The sequence below is a fragment of the Somniosus microcephalus genome, chromosome 28 (genome assembly GCF_052327205.1).
Source record: "Somniosus microcephalus isolate GS21.2 chromosome 28, FLI_Smic_1.0, whole genome shotgun sequence".
Taxonomy (NCBI): Eukaryota; Metazoa; Chordata; class Chondrichthyes; order Squaliformes; family Somniosidae; genus Somniosus; species Somniosus microcephalus.
In genome coordinates, this window is record NC_141014.1 from 40,799,571 (window position 1) to 40,823,137 (window position 23,567).

General features: G+C 50.1%; 1 protein-coding gene across 1 annotated transcript; it reads right to left on the reverse strand.

The window, feature by feature from the left end:
• Window positions 1-675: 675 nt before the first annotated feature.
• LOC147099647 (GTP-binding protein 1-like) lies at window positions 676-21,671 on the reverse strand. The gene is made up of 12 exons (XM_085969000.1): window positions 21,170-21,671; window positions 18,722-18,833; window positions 18,220-18,400; window positions 16,131-16,479; window positions 13,811-13,934; window positions 11,605-11,719; window positions 10,491-10,635; window positions 8,801-8,983; window positions 7,101-7,236; window positions 5,976-6,154; window positions 4,553-4,732; window positions 676-3,306 (listed from the first exon to the last, which is right to left on the reverse strand). Exons 1-12 carry the CDS (start codon window positions 21,320-21,322, stop codon window positions 3,217-3,219), a joined length of 1,947 nt encoding a protein of 648 aa, XP_085825126.1. The 5' UTR covers window positions 21,323-21,671; the 3' UTR covers window positions 676-3,216.
• Between the last annotated feature and the right edge of the window lie 1,896 nt (window positions 21,672-23,567).

Consider the following 23,567-nt stretch of genomic DNA (forward strand, 5'->3'; position numbering starts at 1 on the left):
AGATTAAAAACTACAGAATGCTTGTAATGTGGAACTAATACAAGTAGTTGCGCACACACAGAGCAGGTCCCTCAGCAGGCAACCCTTTGTTAGATGGGCCCTGGTGTTTTGCTGTTGTATTCCCCAACATGAAAGGACTGACAGAGGGTGCAAATAATCACAGGGCCCTATTTGGAGAGCAGGGGAGTTCTTCCTGGTGCCCTAGGGCCAACATTGCTAAAACAGATATCTGGTCATTATCACATTGCTGTTTGTGGGAGCTTGCTGGGTACAAATTGGCTGCAATGTTTCCTACACTACACTCATTGGCTGAAAGTCTTTCTTACTGGCATAGCAGTAACTACAGGCAGGTAGTGACCCTCCCCTTGTGGAGAGGTACTTGTTTCCCCATTTGTTATATAGTTGTAAGGTGCAGGGAAAGGAAAACTGATCAATAGCGATTTCTAATCAAATTTTCATTTGTTTCTGTACAACTCCAACCTTTGTACATTAATCATACAGGAAGTGTGGCTTTGGCAACACCAGGGCTGTAGAAAACACCTTACACACACACAATCCAGGTAAATGTACTGCATGGGCAGAAACATCTTGCCACCATTCAGTAAATAAGTCACACTGATCAAAAGAACTGCTGTCTCTTAAATTCACAAAAAGGTTAAAGTTCACACAACCAACAAGTGTCTATTACTCTTTATTGAACAGAAATGCAAGTAGCCACATCTGGATTCCCCATCAGCCCATGGATTGGGCAGCACTGCACTTACCACAACCTTGGCCAAGTTCAAACATGTCAATCTTAAAATAAAAAGTTCTCATTGGAGCAAACAAAGCCAGCGCTTAGTGACATCAAACCATTTTATTGAATGCACAATGCCCCTCTCCTTCAGGAACAGAAAGGGAAGGTCTGATGCCCTCGGGTTGTGACTGTTCTCACTTACTGCAGGAAGTTGGGATCCATGTGGTGCCAAGCTGTGGCAGCCTGTCCCGATTACTGTACTTTTACTCCATTTTTAAGCTTGTCCGCTCAAATTAATTCAAATTTCTGCACTGTTACTGTCAGCTTAGGATACAAGAAGTTAACTGCACAGGGTCCCTGGACTTCTGCTGTCAGCCCCTTGTCGAATTAGCTGTTGAGCAGGTTAGTAAAGGTAGAATATTAATCAAAGTGTTCCTTTATTTTCCTTGTCTGAAGAAAGTACAAGGAGAATAATACCTCTCCGAGATAGTACTCCAGTGAGCTGGTTCCGGCATTACAGGTGCGCAAACTGAAGACCCACAATAAATGGGATTGTCATCCACACAACTTTAAAAAAATCACCCAAAAAAGCAGTTTATGATTATGATGTTTTTTATACCTTGCTGCATGTTTGCAGAGTACATGACTGACATCTAGTGACAGGATGGAATATTTAAACAGCACACAGACAGACAAGACAGTTTGAGATTGAGAGAACAAGTGTGATCTAATTCATCCTGTGGGTGAAGGGTTAAAACAGCCACCGATTATTAGGAAATATTTGACAGATGGAGGCAAAAACACATTTGTCTTGGCACACAAGAGGTCACTTTGAAAATAGTGTCAGTATTTCAGGCGTTAGCACCTTCCACAGTACTGGGTCTGTGCAGCGAAACATTCCAATTCCTCCAATACAAATGGTTCAACTGTCTTTCCATTATTCTTCACTGGTACCAGTCGGATTTAACAGCAGACCAATGGATTAGAGGTTAGCTGCTGACGAGTGGGCAGTGGAGGTTCTTACTGACCTCTCCCTGAATAACTAGTACACAAACTCCTCAACTCCAGTCTTGCCACAAACACCCAGGCTGCACAAAGTCTCTTTTTTAAACCCACAAAAGAGTCTTGTTGCAGTCAGTTTAAGTGGGAGATAGCCCATTTGGGGGGGGGGGGGGGGAGGAAGAGAGAGATTTCTGTGCAGGCCACCAGTTGATGTAGATTTTCCAAAGTCAGATTTGTTTTGGTGGGGGTGTGGGTGGAAGAGATCAGCAGAGGGGTCATGCATTTGCAGCTAAACAGGGTAGACCTCCAAACTGCACTGAGCAATGAACCAGCCTTGTATACACCAGAGAGTTGTGGGTGGAGGGGAGAGAGAAGAGAAAACCATTCAACACTAGGACTGCACCCAATCAATAGAATGAATAGTCAACTCCATGATCCTCACCAAGAACAGGACTGAGACCTGGTTAAGCAAGCATGCCAAGTTTGTTCCTCTAAACAAGACTCATTCACATCAACTCCTCCAGACAATAAAGGGTCAGTTAAATTAAGAGGGGCCACAAATTGCAAGCAAGCCTAGTCCAGCCCCAGGTCCCAATAGCTGGTGGACAACGTGCTACTGAATGAGTGGATTTACATCCCAGCCGCACCTCTTCATTCTAAAACAAGCTCAAATACAGCTCATCGGGGTAAGGAACCCGTTCAAAAATGCTGTGGGCAGAGCTGCCTCACTGATTGTCAAAGAGCTTGTGCCAGTTTTAACAGGCACTGCCAACAACCAGGCTTACTCACTTATTTTGCCACAAACTGTGTTTTAGTGAGACGAGGCTGCACCATGTTGAGAAACGGGACGGAGCAGGACCGAGAGACGTGCCCAATCTTCCTGCACTCCAAGACCCCCCAAACACCAATTTTGATTTGGCATTCAAGACTTGGTAAAATAGATTCTTCCTCTCACAACCAGATTGAATATTATGGCCTCGGTACAGCACCAATTACAGGGAATCGCTCAAGTCACTTTGCAAAGTCGTATAATAAAACCTAGCATCATTTATAAATAATTGAGTCACAGCAGAATGATCTGCAAGATCCAATGAACTGAAGGCCAGGCCTGGTCTGATTAAAGGATAAGGTGGTGAGTAAATTTTAAAATGAAAAAATACTGGGAGTAACACAGCCTGGGGGCGTTCCTCTTACACACTCCCAGCTCAGTTGGAACAAGCTTCCGATTATTTTAACATTTTTAGATCATAAAAAAACTACATACATGCACAAACTTCAAAGAGACACGTTAAGAACAGACTTGAAATGTCTCATCGGTAGTGTTCAAATGGTTTAAAATGTAAAAATCCATTCCAAAAAAATGCTGCTTTAAAAAAACAGAACAATGTCCACGTCACTTCCTGATTGGCTCGGGACACTTCCATAATTCTTTAGTATTTCTCCAGGGGGGGGTCGCTTGCCGAAGTCATGCTATGCGTCTAACAGCCACTGGCTGGAGTCACAGCAGCTCCCTGCGATTTCACCTTGTGCCGCTGTCCTCCTCGCCTTCTCCCTCCACCGCCCTTGGGCTGGTAGGACACCAGAGAGAGAAAACAGGTTAAAACACCAGGATTTCTTATGAAGTTAGTTATACCAGCAGGGTCAAGAGCAACAAGTGGGCACCGACACCAGCAATGTACAGATGACCCCCCCCTCGCCTGAGTATTTAGTCCATTGCAGAGTCTGGGCAACACTTCCAGCAACAGCAGGTTTGGGCCAGTGATTTGTCCTATGTTACACTATGCTAAAGGACACACACCTCTGCCTGAGAGAGGAAGCGGGGATGTGTGTCTCACGTTCTCGATGCATGACCAGGCTCAGCCGCTACTCCCCACAGCAAACCCAACCCATGACCTGAACCAGCTCCCCCCACGCGACAAGTTTATTCACTTCTGGTTCTTTAGTCCCCTCCCAAAGGCGCTGCCTACTTACGAACATCCAGCACCAGCACGATGGGCAGAATGGCCTCCTCCTGTGCGGTTTTATTCTATGATTCAGTTACTTTCTGGTCCCTTGCCACGACAGTGAGCCCCGGCAGGATGTTCGAAACCTTGGCATGCCCCAGCAACACGCACGCTGGAGGGGGATCGAAACAGGATCCACCCCCTTTCACAGGTGCGCTGGGGCCACTTGTAGGACGTGACCTACAGCTCGGACTCGGATCATTGATCTCAGCAAGGACTGCGGACCGATCCCCTCCCCTTACTGTATGGCTCACTTAATAGATTCACTCTCCGCAATCAGAAATGTGCTGGCACTGACTTTTACAAGCAGACTGCCTTGCAGGGAATGGCTGCTCACCATTACCACCAAACCTCAGCCCTAATAAAACAGAACAAGTCAATCCAGGCTGCTACCTTGTTTTCCTTATTAACATCTCGGTTCTGTTTATCCTCCTCTGAAGGCGTCTGAAGAGCGTGCAGCAAGAGAAAGCAAAGAGACAGACAGTGTGAGAGACAAGACACCCCGGGGGAGAGAGAGAGCCCGCCCAGTCACCCTGGGGGAGAGAGAGAGAGAGAGAGAGAGAGAGAGACACACACAGAGAGAGAGAGAGAGAGAGAGAGAGACACACAGACAGAGACGAGAGCCCAGTCACCCCGGGGATCAAAACCTGCAACATGCACCACCAAAAAGTTGGAAATATCGGCACAATGTCGACACTTGCTCCGGGTACATCACAGGCTTTAATACAGAGGGAGTGTGTGCAGGAGTTACAACCTTACATCACCGTCAGGTGCAGCTCGGAGACCCCACACTCGCTGCTGCGTGGCCTACCTGTGTTTGGCTCAATGTGTGCAGGGCTGGCATCTGTCCCAGGGACAGACCCTCCTCGGAGGCAGAACCAGTCGCTGCCGGCACCTCCTCCTTCTTCACCAGGGCGCCTTTCTTGGTCGACTGCATCTTCAGCTGGAGCGGTTTGGTGTTGGATGGTGACGTGTTTGTGGTCTGGATTAGCTGGTTCGCAAAAACAAAGCCGAGTGAATGGTTACCATCAACTCCCTTTGGCCGATTGGGCCATTTCCCAGTATCTGCACCAACACAGCCCCCCCGCTCCCCACGGTCTGTGTGGCTCCGCATCGTGCTTCGCAGCGACATAGATCAACCCAAACCCCACCCCATCCAACAAAACCCTACCCAATCTCTTGCCACCCCCACAGGCATCAGCAGCAGTATTTTACCCCAATCGGTCAGCTCATGATCAGGTCACTGAATTAATGGCTGAACTATTCAGATGCGAAGGAGAGAGTTATTGAAGTAGCAAAATACTGACAAAAACCAAACATTCAAGGGCTGGAAAAGTTGAATTAAATGCCCCATCTGGTGTAGCAATAGGTTAGAGATCAGACGGGGCCGTGTCGACCGCTGGGCTGTGTGGATCGGCTGGTCTCAGCTCGGGGAGCAGGGGGAGTCACTACAGGTGGTCTCCGCGCTCCTGGGATGGGACAAGGCAGTGACGGACCCCGCTCACTGCACACTAACACCCGCCAGTGCGTGCTGGGCCCCGTCAGGACAGGATCAGGCCCGACGTGATACCGGGGCTTGGAGGGTTAAATTGCGAGGACAGGTTGCATGGACTTGGCTTGTATTCCCTCGAGTTTAGAAGATGGAGCGCTAATCGAGGCGTTTAAAAAGCGACAGGGTAGATGCAGATATTTCCTCTGGCAGGGGAAATCACAAACGAGGAGCCATCAAGGAGTGAAATCAGGAAGCACTTCTTCACACAAAGGGTTGTGAAAATCTGGAACGCTCTCCCCCAAAAAGCTGTGGATGCTGAGGGACGATTAGATCGGAGATCGATAGATGTTGGGCGAGGGTATCGAGGGATATGGAGCAAAGGCGGGTAAATGGAGTGGAGGTACAAATCAGCCGTGGTCTCATTGAACGGCGGAACAGGCTCGAGGGGCTGAATGGCCTCCTCCTGTGCCTGTGATGCTCATGGGGTGGGGGGGGGGGGCAGGGGTTCAAAGCGGTTCCTCTGAAGGGTCAGAGGTCCTCAGGAAACAGGACTGCAAGTTGGAGGTTTGCAAAGGCCCGTTCCGGGTACATTTGGTCCCCTCGCTGGCGAACGAATCCAAAAATCAGAATACTGGGATCTGCTGGAGAATTAACAGGAGCTTCATTCCGACTGTGCGTGGCCCACTGGACTCGTGTTGCGATCCGGCTGCGGCCCAGGCCCGAGGCCGCCACCCCCTTTTACCTTGGTTATAGTCCCCACGGCTTTGGTGCGGCCCTCCCGGAAGACCAGGCGCTGGTCGGCGTGCAGGTACTCGGGGGTTTTGATGAAGCGGAAGTGGACGGTGGCCTTGTCCCCCGTCCGCAGGCAGTCCTTGCTCATGGACAGAATGGTGGCCGTCTGCCGGATGCTGCCGCAGTGCACTGTGGGACAGAAGGGGTTCAATGAGCAACTGGACAGAAACACACACAAGGAAGCTGATGACCAGGTAGGCTAGGAGGAGGAGGAGAGGTACATTATAGAAAGAACTTGCATTTATATAGCACCTTTCACCACCTCAGGACATCTCTAAGCACTTTACAGCCAATGAAGTACTTTTTGAAGTGTGGTCACTGTTGTAATGTAGGAAACGCAGCAGCCAATTTGCACACAGCAAGCTCCCACATACAGCAATGTGATAATGACCAGATCATCTGTTTTAGGTGTTGGTTGAGGGAAAAATATTAGCCAGGACACCAAGGAGAACTCCCCAGCTCTTCTTCAAAAAAGTGCCATAGGATCTTTCACATCCACCAGAGGGCAGACGGGGCCTCGGTTTAACGTCTCATCCAAAAGACGGCACCTCCGACAGTGCAGCACTCCCTCAGCACGGCCCCTCAGACAGTGCGGTGCTCCCTCAGTACTGCCCCTCCGACAGTGCGGCGCTCCCTCAGTACTGCCCCTCCGACAGTGCGGCACTCCCTCAGTACTGCCCCTCCGACAGTGCGGCGCTCCCTCAGTACTGCCCCTCCGACAGTGCGGCGCTCCCTCAGTACTGCCCCTCCGACAGTGTGGCGCTCCCTCAGTACTGCCCCTCCGACACTCCCTCAGTACTGCCCCTCCGACAGTGCGGCGCTCCCTCAGCACTGCCCCCCCGACACTCCCTCAGTACTGCCCCTCCGACAGTGCGGCACTGGGAGTGTCAGCCTGGATTATGTGCTCAAGTCTCTGGTGTGGGACTGTGAACCTACGAGAACTCTACCACGGAGCCAAGCTGGCACTGGCTAATTACCTCCCTCCCCAGCCACCTTAAACTTGTAGGAGTCAGATATGTGATGGAAGAGAGATGATAGAGTTCAGCAAAGTAAGTTCCACCCACAGTTTGCTCACCCATAGCCTGGTAGCGAGGGCTGATGGTTGTCGGATGGTGCAGCACTAGGATTTCGCCCTCGAATTCCCAGGATGCCTGAGGATTCAGTTTCGGAGACACCATCACCATCCCCTTTCGGATGGATGAACGCTTAATCTGGGGGTGGGGAAAAAGAGAAAAAGTTCGATGCTAAGCAACAGACCAGTGGCAGAAAACAGACACAGCTTCATAAAGTGTGCAATTGTTTTACAGGAAACTCTTTCTTATCTGGCACCAACGGGACCGGCATGGTGCCGGTTTATCAAAAAGTCCGGATTACAGAGAGGTATAGTAAAAAGGTACGAGAGCTCCGTACACAGCAACAAATCCAGGCTTCCTTGTTGCTTAGCAACAGGTGCAAAAAGCCCAGCCACAGACCAAGCGTCCCTGTTGCTTAGCAACAAGTGCAGGAACCCCCCCGATTACACAGCCAAGAACCAAGAAACCGCCACTAATATGAAGAAAAACTTAACTGAACCTACTCCTGAATTTTGCCGGTTAACCGAGATTTCCGGTTGTTTGGGTGCCGGTAAATCGAGAGAGTTTCCTGTAATACTTCTTGAGATACAAGTATGAATTATCTGCGCTGATTCCAGGAGTTAGACAGGTGGATTGTGTGTTAGGAGGAAGATCAAGAACTCATCAGGTACAGCAAAGGAGGAGGCAATCTCCTGCCCGCTTTCATACTTCCCCTTTTCAAATCCTTATCCAATTCCTTTTTAAGTCATGGATTCTGCCTCACTGGCCATTTGGGTTAAACTTCAGGATAGAACAACAGGAAACATTTCCAACTTCCCCAGAGGTATTGACCCTCAGTCTCAGCCCCAACATATTTCAGATTAGGCCTCGTCTGCATTGCAGGGTTTTGGTTTTGTTAAATCCTTCCTACGGTTTCTCTTCGGCAAAGCGTCTCTTCCAGAAATTACGTGGAGGCATCGCCTGTGAACACTGTCCGACAGTTCCCTTCCTCTCCCCGAGACACGGAGGCCAGCAGCAAGGAGCTGGGAGCGAGGGTGGGTCTCGGTACACACTGGTCAACGCAATCACCCATTCATTAAAAAAAAGGATACCAGAGCCAAGAGGTTCTACCCATCAGGAAAGGCTGACCAGGCGGGGGCTCTTTTCTCTAGAAAGGAGAAGGCGGAAGGGCGACCTGATAGAGATCTTTAAAATTATGAAGACATTTGATAGGGTAGATGTAGAGAAGATGTTTCCACTTGCGGGAGAGACCAGAATTAATCAATATAAGATAGTCACTAATAAATCCAATGGGGAATTCAGGAGAAACTTCTTTACCCAGAGAGTGGGGAGAATGTGGAACTCGCTCCCACAGGGAGTGGTTGAGGTGAATAGTATCGATACATTTAAGGGGAGGCTGGATAAACACATGAGGGAGAAAGGAATAGAAGGGAATGTTGATGGGGTGAGATGATGAGGGGTGGGAGGAGGCTGGTGTGGAGCAGAAACACCGGCACCGGCCAGTTGGGCCAAATGGCCTGTTTCCATGTTGTAAAATTCTAGGTCTGTGTAATTGAAGGAGCTGCTTATACAGGAACTGAATACAATGGAGTAAATGGGCACTCGGATTCTCGGGTTTTACAGGCACAGTATGATTGTTTCGGAGGATAGGAGAGAAGATTTGAACGGTTAGGTGTAACTGTGCGAGGCGAGCGGTACGCACCTTTTTCAGAGCGAAGGACGCGGTTTGGCCGCCTCGCACCTCCCGGACCGGCATTCGCTTCCTGTGGATCGACTTCACTGCGATGGGCATGAAGTTTCCCAGCGGGTCGGGTCCCAGCAGCAATATGTCGTTCAATCGGATCAGACCCCTTAGCGTTGTGCCAGATACCACTGTTCCAACACCCTGGAAATAGAATCAAATGGGGGGGGGGGGGGAAAAAGAGGGGGCTCACAATTTAATGCTAAACATCAATAAACCTGGACAGTGAAGGTGCTTATTCCTGCTTTCACCCACAAAGACAAGCGACAGTCCCATCCATTTTCATCAGTAACCTGTCTGTTTTACCCACCCTTTGGAGAAGACGTTAAACCAAAGCCCGGTTTGGGTATGAAAAGAATTCACTTGCATTTATAAAGCACTTACCACACCTTCAGGATGTCCCAAAGCTAATTAATTACTTTTGAAGTGTAATAATGCAAGGATTTGCTGTAATTAGCACACAGCAAGGTCCCACAATAAACAGCGAGTTAAATCTTTTTTGGCAGTGCTGGTTAAAGGGAAACGAGAACATCCCTATACTTCTCTGAATCGTGTCATGGTGTCTTTTATATCTACTCGAGCAGGGAACGGGGCCTCGGTTTAACATCTCATCTGAAAGGCGGCATCTCTGACAGTGCACCACTCCCTCAGTGCTACACTGGTGCGAGAAGGCATCTCTGACAGTGCACCACTCCCTCAGTGCTACACTGGTGCGACAGCCTAGATTATGTGCTCAAGTCTCTGGGGTGGGACTTGAAGCCTGACCAACTGACTCAAGGCGCGAGAGTGCGACCAAATGAGCCACAGCGGACACCCCAAGTCAATTAATTCGAACTTGTTCAACAGCACAGAACACAGTGGCCACACCCCATACCACACATCTGTTTATCCAGCAGATTAATGCACCTTCCACAGAACACAGTGGCCACACCCCAAACCACACATCTGTTTATCCAGCAGATTAATGCACCTTCCACAGAACACGGTGGCCACACCCCAAACCACACATCTGTTTATCCAGCAGATTAATGCACCTTCCACACAACCCAAGCGACATTCACTTCAAGACTGGGGCTGATGCACTGATCAGTTGGCAGCTGGCCCAAGCCAACAGATCAGAGAATCCCAGCTCCTTCCTGGACTGGGGGGGGGGGGGGGGGCGTTAGACCAAGGCAGCAATCAGCATGCTGCAATACACTTCAACGTCACTGGGTCAGTGAAAAATAAAATCAGCCAAGCCTCCAGTTCCTGATCGTGATCCAGTGACTCCTGTTGGGAAGCAATGGCGCAATGTTCAGGCTCACATGCGAACAATGACGGTTTAGGTGATGCACCATTGGTGGTCGTGCCTTTCAGGCCCCTAGCTCTGGAATTCCCTCCCATAACCACTCCACCTCCTTAAAACATACCTTTTTTTTGGGGGTCACCTGTCTTAATATCTCCTCCTTTGACCCGGTCAGTTTTTGTTTGATAATCGCTCCCGTGAAGTGCCTTGGGACGTTTTACTAAGTTAAGGGCGCTATATAAATGCAAGTTACCGCTGATGTGGCACAGAATCATGCTCGGCAAGCTTAATACTTGGATTAGTGCAGCAGGCATTTTCTAGCACTGCCCCCCCCCCCACCCCAACACCAAGATACAAGGGGCTCACCGGGACGGAGTACGTGTCATCGATCTGAAACTCTGCCGGCTCGTCCTCCTTGAAGCTCGTCCTCGGCGACAACAGGTTCAAGAACATCTTCAGCAGCTCCAGGTTCTCCCCGGTCACGTTGGAGATCTGGAAAATTGGGCACATCCTGAGGCAAAGGAAAAGGGAGGGGCTCGGTTACAGGGAGAGAAAGAACAGGTGCGAGAGAAAACAAAAATGAAGAGTTCACATATCACAGTCCCGGCACGGCGAGAACAAACACCAGACGACACGGGACAGCCAGCGTTTGTGAAGTTAATCAGCCGGGACAGCGGGAGCCACCCGACGGTACAACCACCATTTTATACACTCCCTCGGTTACTAGCAACAAGAAAACACAGTTAAACACTCCTCCGGTGTAGCCACGCTATTCAGATTCCTAACGCTTCACATCTCACAGTAACGCTTACAGGAGACACGGGGGGGGGGGGGGGGGGGGGTGACTGAATTAACTAATAATTTCAACCGCGATGCATTCCAATATTAGCAACATGGGACTGGAAAAGCAGCCTCACAGGGAGCACAAAGCGAAGTATTCGGGGTGGAAGGAGAATTCATGTGCCACGCACACTATTGCATAATCCATTTTAGAATATATTTTTGGGAGAGGAGCATTCTTGTATTTTTTTTTTTTTTTAAGTTATGGTTGGCTTGTAACAGCAATGGTTCTCTGAAATGCTGCTCCCTGCGCCAAGAGGTCACGGAGTAAACACAACCAGACACAGACTGTGCTGAGCTAACAGATCGCAATCAGGACAGCTCAGCAGCAGGGATGCTGCAACTAGCTACAGGAAGTGGGGGGGGGGGTTATTAAAACAAAACGCTATCCAGTGACCGCCCCCCAACTCGAAGCACGTGTTGGTCCACTGGGCGAGGAAAGGATTGGGCTTGGCCACGATTCCTACCCTGGGCGAGTAGCCCGCTGATGCTCACTGGGGGAATGGCAGGTACCCGTGGAACCGTACGCAGGCAAGAGTCGCTGCTTTCGGAAGGCGGGGGGGTTGGGGGAGGAAAGGGAGGGAATTCAAAGCGCGGGCCCCCCCCCCCACCCCGGGTCGGCTGAATGCAAAGCCGTTACCTTTCGGAGCTGAAGTTTGATGCCGTAACAATCACATCGTCCTTGTTTTGAACCAGGACTGGGATCTTCCTGCAGCCCGGAGACTTCAGCAGCCTCTGCAGCAACTTCAACGTTTCTGGGTAATAGAGACAGAAGTAAACCCGCCAGCCTTTGTACATTTCACCAGCAGCACACAGTACCGTCAGCACCACATTAGAGAACTGCAGGACACTCACTGCACCCCCCCACACAAAGCCACCAGGGTCCTGCTCTGGATCACCTCTCCACTGCCTGCCTTTAGAAACCTTCTCTTCGACCAAGCTTTTGGTTTCCCCCCGCCCCTAACCCGGTGTCCTCCCCCCAGTCAGCTGACTGTTTTCTTTGCATCCATCTGTGAAATGCCTTGGGACATTTTTCACATTAAAAGCAGCTACATAAATAGTAGTTAAGTAAGTTAAATGAGAACTTTCATTCAAAAGGCCTCTACAAAAGCAGTATTTAAACACTTCTTTTAAGTAATTAACAAGAGAGTTGATGGAATTGGGCGATTCTGATCCAATACATTTGTCACGTGGGACTATAAAAAAAAAAGGACATCGAAGCACTGGACAAAGTGTAAAAACAGATTTTACAAGGATGGTACCAGAAAAGAGATTCAGCTATCAGGAAAGATTGAACAGGTTGGGGCTTTTTCCTTTAGGAAAAAGAGAAGAGTTGGGAGGCCTGTAAAATTCTGAATGGGGTGGACAGGGTAGATGTAGAATATTGGGATCCAAAACTAGGGGCCGTCAATATAAGATAGTCACTAATAAATCCAATGGGGAATTCAGGAGAAACTTCTTTACCCAGAGAGTGGTGAGAATGTGGAACTCGCTACCACAGGGAGTGGTTGAAGCGAATAGTATCGATACAGTTATGGGGAAGCTGGATAAACACATGAGGGAGAAAGGAATAGAAAGAGATGCTGAAAAGAGGGAATGGAATGGGAGGAGACTCATGGGGAGTATAAACGCCAGCACAAACTCGGTGGGCCGAATGGCCTGTGCTGTATATTCGATGTACAGGAAACTTTGTGCTATCCGGCACCGACGGGACCGAGCTGCTGCCGTTCCCTCAAAACTGCCGTACACTCCAGAGCTAATGTTGAAACATATGGAGATTTTCATCTCCGTATGAATCAACAAACCCTGTTGCTTAGCAACAGCCTCTAAACAGTCGGCAAGCGTCTCTAACGTCTCTAGCTGAAGCGGTTGCTTAGCTACAGACCTTGACTGTTCAAAAAAAGCAAAGAAACGAAAACGGCTCCTGATTTTTGCCAGTGGCTCCAGCTTGCCGGACGGTTCGCCTCCGGATAACACAAAGTTTCCTGTAATTCTATGTGGCGATCAGTAAATAAACAATGAGTAACAGACTCAGTCGTTGGGTGTGTGCGCGTGTGCGCACGCCAGTCAGTGCGCGCCATTTAACCTTGCTGTGTGTGTTTGTTGGCAGGACAAAAAGCGGAGGGCGAGCGCGTTTCACTTCCTGGGTTACTCACTGGCAGCGAATGTTTGTTTGGGAAGTGTACAAGTGTGGGGTACCTTTACCTGTATGTGTGCGAAACGTTTTCTACTAGAATTAGTGCCCATGGCCAAAGCGGTGTCTCTGTAGCCTCACCTGGGCGAGTCAGCGATGGAGCAGCCCCCTCTCCTCTGCCAACGTACACTGGCTGCATGTCAGTTTACACAACAGAAGCCTTATAGTTGGGTCCACCTGTCACGGGTGGCTGAAAATAGGAGCCTTGTGTGTTTACAACACTGAAATACAGTACTGTTTTTAAGAGATTTCTCGACTGCCTGGCCCACGCTTCAGACCACAAGAATATGCCTGATAAACAACCCCAAACCCATTTATTTTAGCACAAGAATTAAAGGAACACAAATGCAATGAAGAACACAGTATTTTTGCAGAGACTCTGTTCTCCGTACCAGCGCACTGATGCAGTTTCACATGCAATTCACAGTCAAGGTCAGGTTCCCATAGAAAGGGAAAGACATGTAAAAAAAAATCTTAAGACCAATCCAATTTCAAGGTCCTGCCCTTGCATTGACCAGAACTGCAGCAAGTTCAAGCCATTCCTGGGCACATCACAAGGTGTATTTGGTGCGTTTACAGATGGCCACGGCCAGAAATGGGAGCCTCGTGCGTTTACAGGTGAATCAATTGGCAATTTAGTATTGCCCCTTACCCTGCAGGATGTTAGCTGGACACATGTCTATCTTTGTCACCACAACAAACACAGGAACGTTGAGGGCCAGTGCGAGTCCCAGGTGCTCTTTGGTCATGCCCACAATTCCAGCATTACTGCCGACCTTTTAACAACAAAGTTCATCAATGGTCAGACTGGAACAAGAGGAAGTCACAGCCCGTTAACAAACAAAAATACTAAAGCCCCATCTCCCTTTGTACAAATAGTCATCACATGCTGCATTACAACAGTGACTACACCACAAATACCTCGCTGGCTGTGAAGCGCTTTGGGACATCCTGAGGTCACGATATAATTGCAAGTTCTTTTTTTCAATCATTGGTCGACTGTCATCCGAGCTCCTGCGTCTGTCCTTCACACCTCAAAGGCAGGGGCTCGAACCCTGGTGTTGTGTTCCAGACAGTCCACAGTTGCTCTGCCAGTGACCCGTTCTGTACCGCGGCTGGCTCACTGGCAGGCTGCGAGACCGACGGCTAATTTAACCATTAGCTCATCCGCCTCCAGTGACACTTCCTCCATCGAGAGGCCCCTCCTCCAAGGCCCTCAGCCCGCCCGAAGCAGTTAGCACTTTCTGGAGGTTGGCCGGGTTACTTGACCAGCACCCGGCATTGACCAGTCACTGGTAGCACCAGCTACGATAACAGGTTTTAAACATTGGACCCGACTCAAACCGTGTGACGTAATAAAACTCACTACACACTTGGTGCGAGTATAAAGCAAGGCTTTAATCAACTTGTTTCAGAACATGGAGGTCTAGTTGTACTTCACTAGTTCCTGTCTTACAAAATGTCCCTGGGAAGCTGGGGCCCACGCCCGACTATTTATACTCCTTGGACGGCGCCACCAGCTGGCCGTCCAGTGTTATTTCATAGGTAGCTTCTCGATGATGAGATTTAGGACACTGTGCGTCATATTTTGTTACGCTGTAAGAATCGATTTGGGTCTGGCGTAAGAATCGATTTGGGTTTGGCAAGAGAATGTAATGTGCTTGTTTCTGAATCGTGACCATCAGTGCACCGTCTCCACCGATGCTTTATAGGGAGGGAGGGTCCCGGCCTCACCATTGGAAGCTGGGAGCAAAAGCCACCTGATCAGGTGCTGTTGAGAGACTCCTTACTGATCCCTTGTTTATACAACACTGTCCTCTGGCTGCAGACCAGCTGACGGAATCTTTTCCACAGCAGTGCGCCGAGAGATGATCCCCAGCCACAGCAGCAGATGGAGGGCTGGAAACTGCCCTTCGCCCCCTGCTCTAGAGTGTGTGCTGAACAATCAGAAATGATGCCGAATCTGGACAGTCACTCGCAAGCCCTGCTGAAGAGTGCAGCTGTCGATATCGGGACCATGCCCTGCTGGACTGTTCTCTGCCCCACAGGGGAGTATCAGGACAACACCTGCTGTCTGGGCTAACACGCTGAGTGACCACTCGGGCAGATCGGCAGCAGACACACATGCAGCCGCACTTCAGCAATCGCTCAGTGCCTTGAGGTGGGCAGGAGAGGGGAGAAAACGACCATCACATGGTTTTGGGTGGGGTGCAGAGTGTATATAGAGATACACACGGTATCGCAATTGACAGGCTGGATGGACCCGAGGGACTTCACTTGTCCATATAAAAAGAATGGATTCCAACTGAAGCTCCACTGGGCATTTACAGCGTCAGCCATGGCTCAGTGGGTAGCATTCTCGCCTCTGAGTCAGAGGTTGTGGGTTCAAGTCCCACTCCAGAGCCTTGAGCATGTAATCCAGGCCGACACTCCGGGGCAGGGCTGAGGGAGCGCCGCACTGTCGGAGGGGCAGGGCTGAGGGAGCGCCGCACTGTCGGAGGGGCAGGGCTGAGGGAGCGCCGCACTGTCGGAGGGGCAGGGCTGAGGGAGCGCCGCACTGTCGGAGGGGCAGGGCTGAGGGAGCGCCGCACTGTCGGAGGGGCAGGGCTGAGGGAGCGCCGCACTGTCGGAGGGGCTGTCTTTCGGATGAGACGTTAAACCGAGGCCCCGTCTGCTCTCTCAGGTGGATGTAAAAGATCCCACGGCACTATTCTGATGAGCAGGGGGAGTTCTCCCCGGTGTCCTGGGCCAATATTTATCCCTCAACCAACATCAATAAAAAAGAAAATTATCTGATCGTTTACTGTTTGTGGGAGCTTGCTGTGTGTAAATTGGCTGCCACGTTTCCCACATTACAACGGTGACTACACTTCAAAGTACTTCATTGGCTGTACATCGCTTTGGGACGTCCAGAGGTGAAAGGCGTTATAGAAAGGCGTTATAGAAATGCAAGTCTTTCTTTTGACTCTTACCATCAGCATGCAGAAGTCTGGTAGGTGCCCAGTCATCCCGAACACCGTGGTCTTCAGGTACTTCTCGTGTCCCGCCAGGTCAATGAAGGTGATGACTTTCGTGGATTTCTCACAGATTTTGGTCCAGTCCAGCCCACCGCCATGGCTGTCTGGTTTGTTCACAACATCCCCAGTGCTGTCGAAGCCCAGGATGTCGTTGCCAACACTGCTCGTCCGCCCAGACTCAACCTCGTGCTTGTGACGGAACAGTTTCTGCCGGGCAAATCCCCGTCCGTTGTCAAGTTCTCCGTGCGTCAGAACGCCCAACAGCGTGCTCTTTCCGGCATCCACGTTCCCGACCACTGCCACCCTGGGGGAGGAGAAAGGGGGGGGAAAAAACAGGGTATTATCTGCAAACTGCAAGACTAGCCAAAATCAAGGGTGTTGGGTGGGGAGCATTCACAGTCTACAAGCTACTGTAATCATCTGCACAACATAAGAATTAGGAGCAGGAGTTGGCCATTCGGCCCCTCTAGCCTGCTCCGCCATTCAATAAGATCATGGCTGATCATCGACCTCAACTCCACTATCCTGCCCGAGCCCTTGATTCCCCTAGAGTCCAAAAATCTATCGATGTCTATCTTGAATATACTCAACAACTGAGCCTCCACAGCCCTCTGGGGTAGAGAATTCCAAAGATTCACCGCCCTCTGAGTGAAAAAATTCCTCTTCATCTCAGTCCTAAATAGCCGACCCCTTATCCCGAGACTTTGTCCCCCATTTCTAGACTCTCCAGCCAGGGGAAACAACCTCTCAGCATCTACCCTGTCAATCCCCCTCAGAATCTTGTATGTTTCAATGAGATCACCTCTCATTCAGACCAGTCATGATCTTATTGCATGGCGGAGCAGGCTCGAGGGGCTGTATGGCCGACTCCTGCAACCAGGAACCTCCCAGTTCCGCTATTAAAGGGAACTTTCATACTGCTAATTAGTTCCAGTTTTCAAACACTTTCATTGCAACTCAATGGATCCCACTTACAGTTTCCATTCGGTTCTCAGTTAGCTGATGGCAGCCAGGACAGCACTGGGCATGCTACAGTTCACCTCTGCCCATGGGCTAGGAAGTGAGAGGGGGTTACTGCAAACCCGATCCTGAATGTTAGAGTTAAAGCGTGCATGGTGAGGAGTTAGGCTGTGCTCTGATGTACTGTGTGATTGAACAGCCTACTGAACAGATTTTTGGCCTTTATTACAAGAGGATTTGGAGTATAAGAGTAAAGACGTCTTACTGCAATTATATAGGGCCCTAGGTGGGACCACACCTGGAGTATTGTGTACAGTTTTGGTCTCCTTACCTAAGGAAGGATATACTTGCCATAGAGGGAGTGCAACAAAGGTTCACCAGACTGGTTCCTGGGATGGGGGGATTGTCCTATGAGGAGAGATTGAGTAGACTAGGCCTATATTCTCTAGTTTTGAAAAATAAGAGGTGATCTCAATGAAATACACAAAATTCTTACAGGGCTTGACAGGGTAGATGCAGGGAGGATGTTTCCCCTGGCTGGGGAGTCTCGAACCAGGGGTCACAGTCTCAGAATAAGGGGTCAGCCATTTAGGACTGAGATGAGGAGAAATTTCTTCACTGAGAGGGTGGTGAATCTTTGAAATTCTCTACCCCAGAGGGCTGTGGAGGCTCAGTCGTTGAGTATATTCAAGACAGAGATCGATAGATTTTTGAATATTAAGGGAATCAAGGGATATGGGGATAGTGCAGGAAAGTGGAGATGAGGTAGAAGATCAGCCATGATCTCATTGAATGGCAGAGCAGGCTTGAGGGGCCGAATGGGCTATTCCTGTTCCTATTTCTTATGAAGCTCGCCATCTAGGCTCGCGTGCAAAGACTGGACAATCAGGCAAGGTACTAGAAGGTAACTGCGCCAACTGAACCACACCACGGCAAGCAAGTCAACGCCTTCAGGCAAGGAGGGGAAGAAACAAGGAACAAACACCGATTTTTCCCAGCTCCAAAACTCCTGAGTTTCCACAGGTGCTGTCTGGCCTGCTGAGTATTTCCAGCACGCCACGGCTGCTTTTCTCCAATTCCTCACCTGACCTCCAGAAAGTCATTCTCCCCGACTCGCTTGCGCACCAGGTAGTCAGCCACTTTCCCTCCCGCCTCCTGGCGCTCTCGCAGAAGGATCAGATCAGAGTAGATCTGCTCGGACAGACTCTTGACAGTTGCTACAGACGCTTCGATGTCATCGTCATTCAGCCCGTACTTCTTGCCATCTGGAATAAAGACAGCCCAAGGATTAAACGGCGCAGGCTGTAGACGTCTTATTGCCCAGCTCATCTTTCTTCCCCCCTGGAAACAAGACTGCAAACCGTGCAGGACCATAGAAGGAACAGATAAAAAATGATCCAGTCGGTGCAAATGCCAGGCAGAGAGAATTTAAAAGTCAGGAGTAGGAAGGGAAAAATAGGAAGAGTAAAACTTTTCACCCAAAGGGCACACAAGTCATGGAATAATTTACCAGTGAAGGAAGTTAAAGTCAAGGGTACAAATAAGTGCGAGAACACACCGGAGAGCGAAAAGTTATTAAACTTTACCCGATCCTTGCCCGATTACATAGATGGTCTCCCCACAACCCTCGTCCATTCGCTCCCGCAACTGCTTCAGCAGGTACTCGTACTGCTCCGAACTCGGGCTCACCAACACAAACTAAAACACAAAAAACAAAAACAAGATTTCAGGACTGCCTGAAGACACGCTCGTCAGAGTCAGTCGAGCACCAGTCAAAACAAAGCATTCCTGCTGATGGTTGGATTCGGAAATGCAACACTTGCGTTTCGACCAGCTTGAGCTCACAGATTAATATTTTGGTGCCGGGTTTTATGAAGCGGCCTCGTATTAAGCGAGTCAAGAAGCTGGCGATAACTACTGCAGAGGAGCATTTTTTGACGTTACTTGGGATTTTAAAATGTAAAATCCAAATAAGAACATAAGAAGTAGGAGCAGGCCATACGGCCCCTCAGGCCTGCTCCGCCATTCAATAGGATCATGGCTGATCCGAATCTAGACTCACGTCCACTTCCCTGCCCTCTCCCCGTAACCCCTAATTCCCTTATCTGCGAGGAAACTGTCTATCTCCGTTTTAAATTTATTTAATGTTGCAGCTTCCACAGCTCTCTGGGGTAGCAAATTCCATAGATTTACTACCCTCTGAGTGAAGAAGTTTCTCCTCATCTCAGTTTTGAAAGGGCAGCCCCTTATTCTAAGATTATGCTCCCTAGTTCTAGTCTCACCCATCAGTGGAAACATCCTCACCGCAATGAAGACAGCCTCATGCCCCCACTCACACTGACAAAAGTGTGTCGAATCTGCAAACACTGGAGACCAGACAGCAATGTAAAGCCCTGGAAATACTCAAGCGAGTCAATAGTTCGGGTGCCATACTTCCCCACTTCTGATGGAAGGGTTAAATGCAAATCTTTAACATCTCGGTTTTAAACTGATGACTGCCCACAAATCTGGGATCAGTGCTTGGATTGCAGGTTTGTTTGCACATAGGACAATGATTGCACATCAAAACAATACACTGTGTGAAACACATCAGGGCGACCTGATGAGGCACAATATATAAACCAAAAGATCTTTCCCTTTCTCAACAGCTGCAGTCAGAGAGGTCAATAACCAAGGGGCAGAGATTGAAAGTAATTGGTAGAAGGATTAAAGGGGAGTTGAGGAGAACTTTTTCCACCCAGAGGGTGGTGAGGGTCTGGAACTCACGGCCTGAAAGGGTGGTAGAGGCAGAAACCCTCGTCACATTAAAAAAGTACTTGGGTATGCAACTGAAGTGCCGTAACCTACATGGCTACGGACCAAGAGCTGGAAAGAGGGATTTAAAAAAAAAGGTATTCATTTTTAATGGGATGTGGGCATCTCTGGCAAGACCAGCATTTATTGCCCATCCCTAGTTGCCCCTTGAGAAGGTGGTGGTGAGCCGCCTTCTTGAACCGCTGCAGTCCGTGTGGTGAAGGTGCTCCCACAGTGCTGTTAGGGAGGGAGTTCCAGGATTTTGACCCAGCGACGATGAAGGATCAGCGATATACTTCTAAGTCAGGATGGTGTGTGACTTGGAGGGGAACTTGGAGGTGGTGGTGTTCCCGTGCGCCTGCTGCCCTTGTCCTTCTAGGTGGTAGAGGTCGCGGGTTTGGGAGGTGCTGCAGTGCATCTTGTAGATGGTACACACTGCAGCCACGGTGCGCCGGTGGTGGAGGGAGTGGATGTTTAAAGTGGTGGATGGGGTGCCGATCAAGCGGGCTGCTTTGTCCTGGATGGTGTCAAGCTTCTTGAGTGTTGTTGGAGCTGCACTCATCCAGGCAAGTGGAGAGTATTCCATCACACTCCGGAATAATGTAATGTAATGTAGGAAACACAGCAGATAATTTGCACACAGCAAGCTCCCACAAACAGCAATGTGATAATGACCAGATAACCTGGGTTTTTTTTTCCCAGTGCGGTTGGTGGAGGGATAAATATTGGCCCAAGACATTAGGGAGAACTACCCGCTCTTCTTCAAAATAGTGCCCCGGGATCTTTTACGTCCTCCCGAGAAGCCAGATGGGGCCTCAGTTTAACGTCTCATCCGAAAGACGGCCCCTCCGACAGTGCAGCGCTCCCTCAGTACCGCCCCTCCGACAGTGCGGCGCTCCCTCAGTACCGCCCCTCCGACAGTGCGGCGCTCCCTCAGTACCGCCCCTCCGACAGTGCGGCGCTCCCTCAGTACCGCCCCTCCGACAGTGCGGCGCTCCCTCAGTACCGCCCCTCCGACAGTGCGGCGCTCCCTCAGTACCGCCCCTCCGACAGTGCGGCGCTCCCTCAGTACCGCCCCTCCGACAGTGCGGCGCTCCCTCAGTACCGCCCCTCCGACAGTGCGGCGCTCCCTCAGTACCGCCCCACCGACAGTGCGGCGCTCCCTCCGACAGTGCGGCGCTCCCTCAGTACCGCCCCTCCGACAGTGCGGCACTCCCTCAGTACTGCCCCTCAGGGTTTACCTTGGACGCCAGGTCGGGCTCCAGCTCGCCGTTGACGTTCTCCTCCAGCTCGCCATCCAGGCCGGGTCCGAAGATGCTGGCCAGCTCCCCGGGGCCGGGGCCTGGGGGCGGAGGCTCGCTCCCAGCTCCCTCCCGCCCGGGCTCGGCCGCCATTTTCCGGCGCCTCGCCCCTTTAAGGCTTCTTAAAGTCAACTAAAAATCGGCCGGCACAAAATCCCCCGCTGCTCAGGCCGCCGGTTTCCAGGCCGCCCCGCTGCTCGGGCCGCCGGTTTCCAGGCCCCCCCGCTGCTCGGGCCGCCGGTTTCCAGGCTCGCGCGAGCGCGCTGTTATTTCTTCCTCTTATTTTTAAAGTTTAATTTCTTTTTCTCCTGCCGCCGCTCGCCCGCCTGATCATCGATTTAAATCGCGCCGTATTCCCCGCTGCCCACTCAAATTTCGTTCTCATTTTTTTGACGCGACGATATTTTATCAACACCGATAATTTTATACTCGACAAACTTGCTGGTCGGGAGGCGGGGCGATGGGATTGGACCAATTGCCGATCGCGGAGCCGCAGATGGACGTGCGCTCGGACCAATCGACCTCGGGTTTGGTTGTGCGGCGGGAGGCCGGTGATTACGTGGGTTCTCGTCTGATTGACGTTTCTCCCGACCTATCGGAGACGGAAGCAGCCCATCAATCAAACGTATTATCCAATGGGCGCCGCGCGGAAGCGGAAAATGGCGCCTGTCAATCACTTGCTGTTGTGTTCATTCCTGATGCAACTTTGGTGCAACCAGGGGCCAATACAACACAATAAACACCTCAATAAACTCTGCAATTGTGTGACCTTTTACATAAACAAATTATCTTCCTCAAATGCCACTGGGGATTTTTTTCTTTCTGATGAAACACAGCTGAAATTCATTGCAACAACAACAACTTGTATTTATATAGCGCCTTTAATTGGTCCCGGCGCGCTTCATGGGAGCATTTTCAGACAAAACTTTGACACCGAGCCACATAAGGAGATATTGGGACAGGTGGCCAAAAGCTTGGTCAAAGAGGTAGCAAGGATGTCTTGCTGCAGTTGTACAGGGCCTTGGTGAGACCACACCTTGAGTATTGTGTGCAGTTTTGGTCGCCTTATCTGAGGAAGGATGTTCTTGCCATGGAGGGAGTGCAGCGAAGATTCACCAGACTGATACCTGGGATGGCAGGAATGACGTATGAGGAGAGATTGGGTCGATTAGGCTTATACTCGCTGGAGTTTAGAAGAATGAGAGGGGATCTCATTGAAACTTATAAAATTCTGACAGGACTGGACAGACTAGATGCAGGAAGGATGTTCCCGATGGCCGGGGAGTCCAGAACCAGGGGTCACAGTCTAAGGATAAGAGGTAAGCCATTTAGGACAGAGATGAGGAGGAATTTCTTCACCCAGAGAGTGGTGAACCTGTGGAATTCTCTACCACAGAAGGCAGTGGAGGACAATTCAGTAAATATATTCAAGAAGGAGTTGGATATATTTCTTAAGGCTAAAGGGATCAAGGGATATGGGGAGAAGGCAGGGACCGGGTACTGAATTTGGATGATCAGCCATGATCTCATTGAATGGTGCAGCAGGCTCGAGGGGCCAAATGGCCTACTCCTGCTCCTATCTTCTATGTTTCCATGTTTCTATTAATGTAGAGACTTTGGAGGGTTTGTCGGGCTAGAGCAGGTTACAGAGATAGGGGGCGGGAAGGCCATGGATCAGTTTGGGAGTTGGGTGGTATTGGGCCCGGTAATGGGGGAGAGGGAAAGACTGGGGGGGGAATGGGGTGAGCTTGGGGTTCAGCATTTCCTCCAGAGCCAGGAGCTGCAGTAATGTGGTGGGTGGGAGCAGGCAGTAAGGATGTGTGAAACCTGGGGATTAAAAAAAAAGACTTGCACTTACTGTGGGTAAGTAGTGAAAGTTTGTTTCCACTGGTGCGTGAATGTAAAACAAGGGGACGGTGACCAAGGTTTCTCACTGGAGGAACTAAGGGAGAAGGAAAGTTTTTGAGCTGAGGCTATTAGAGCATGGGATGCTTCACTACAAGTGGCTATTGAAGCAGAGTCTAGAACAACAACAACAACAACTTGTATTTATATAGCACCTTTAACGTAGTAAAACATCCCAAGGCGCCTCACAGGAGTATTATAAGACAAAATGTTTGACACCAAACAACGTAAGGATAAATTAGGGCAGGTGACCAAAAGCTTGGTCAAAGAGGCAGGTTTTAAGGAGCGTCTTAAAGGAGGAGAGAGAGAGGCGGAGAGGTTTAGGCAGGGAATTCCGGAGCTTAGGGCCTTCGTGTGAGTTAGGACACGGGCAGCCGAATTTTGGATCACCAAGTTTATGTAGGGTAGGATGCGGGAGGCCAGGAGTGCGTTG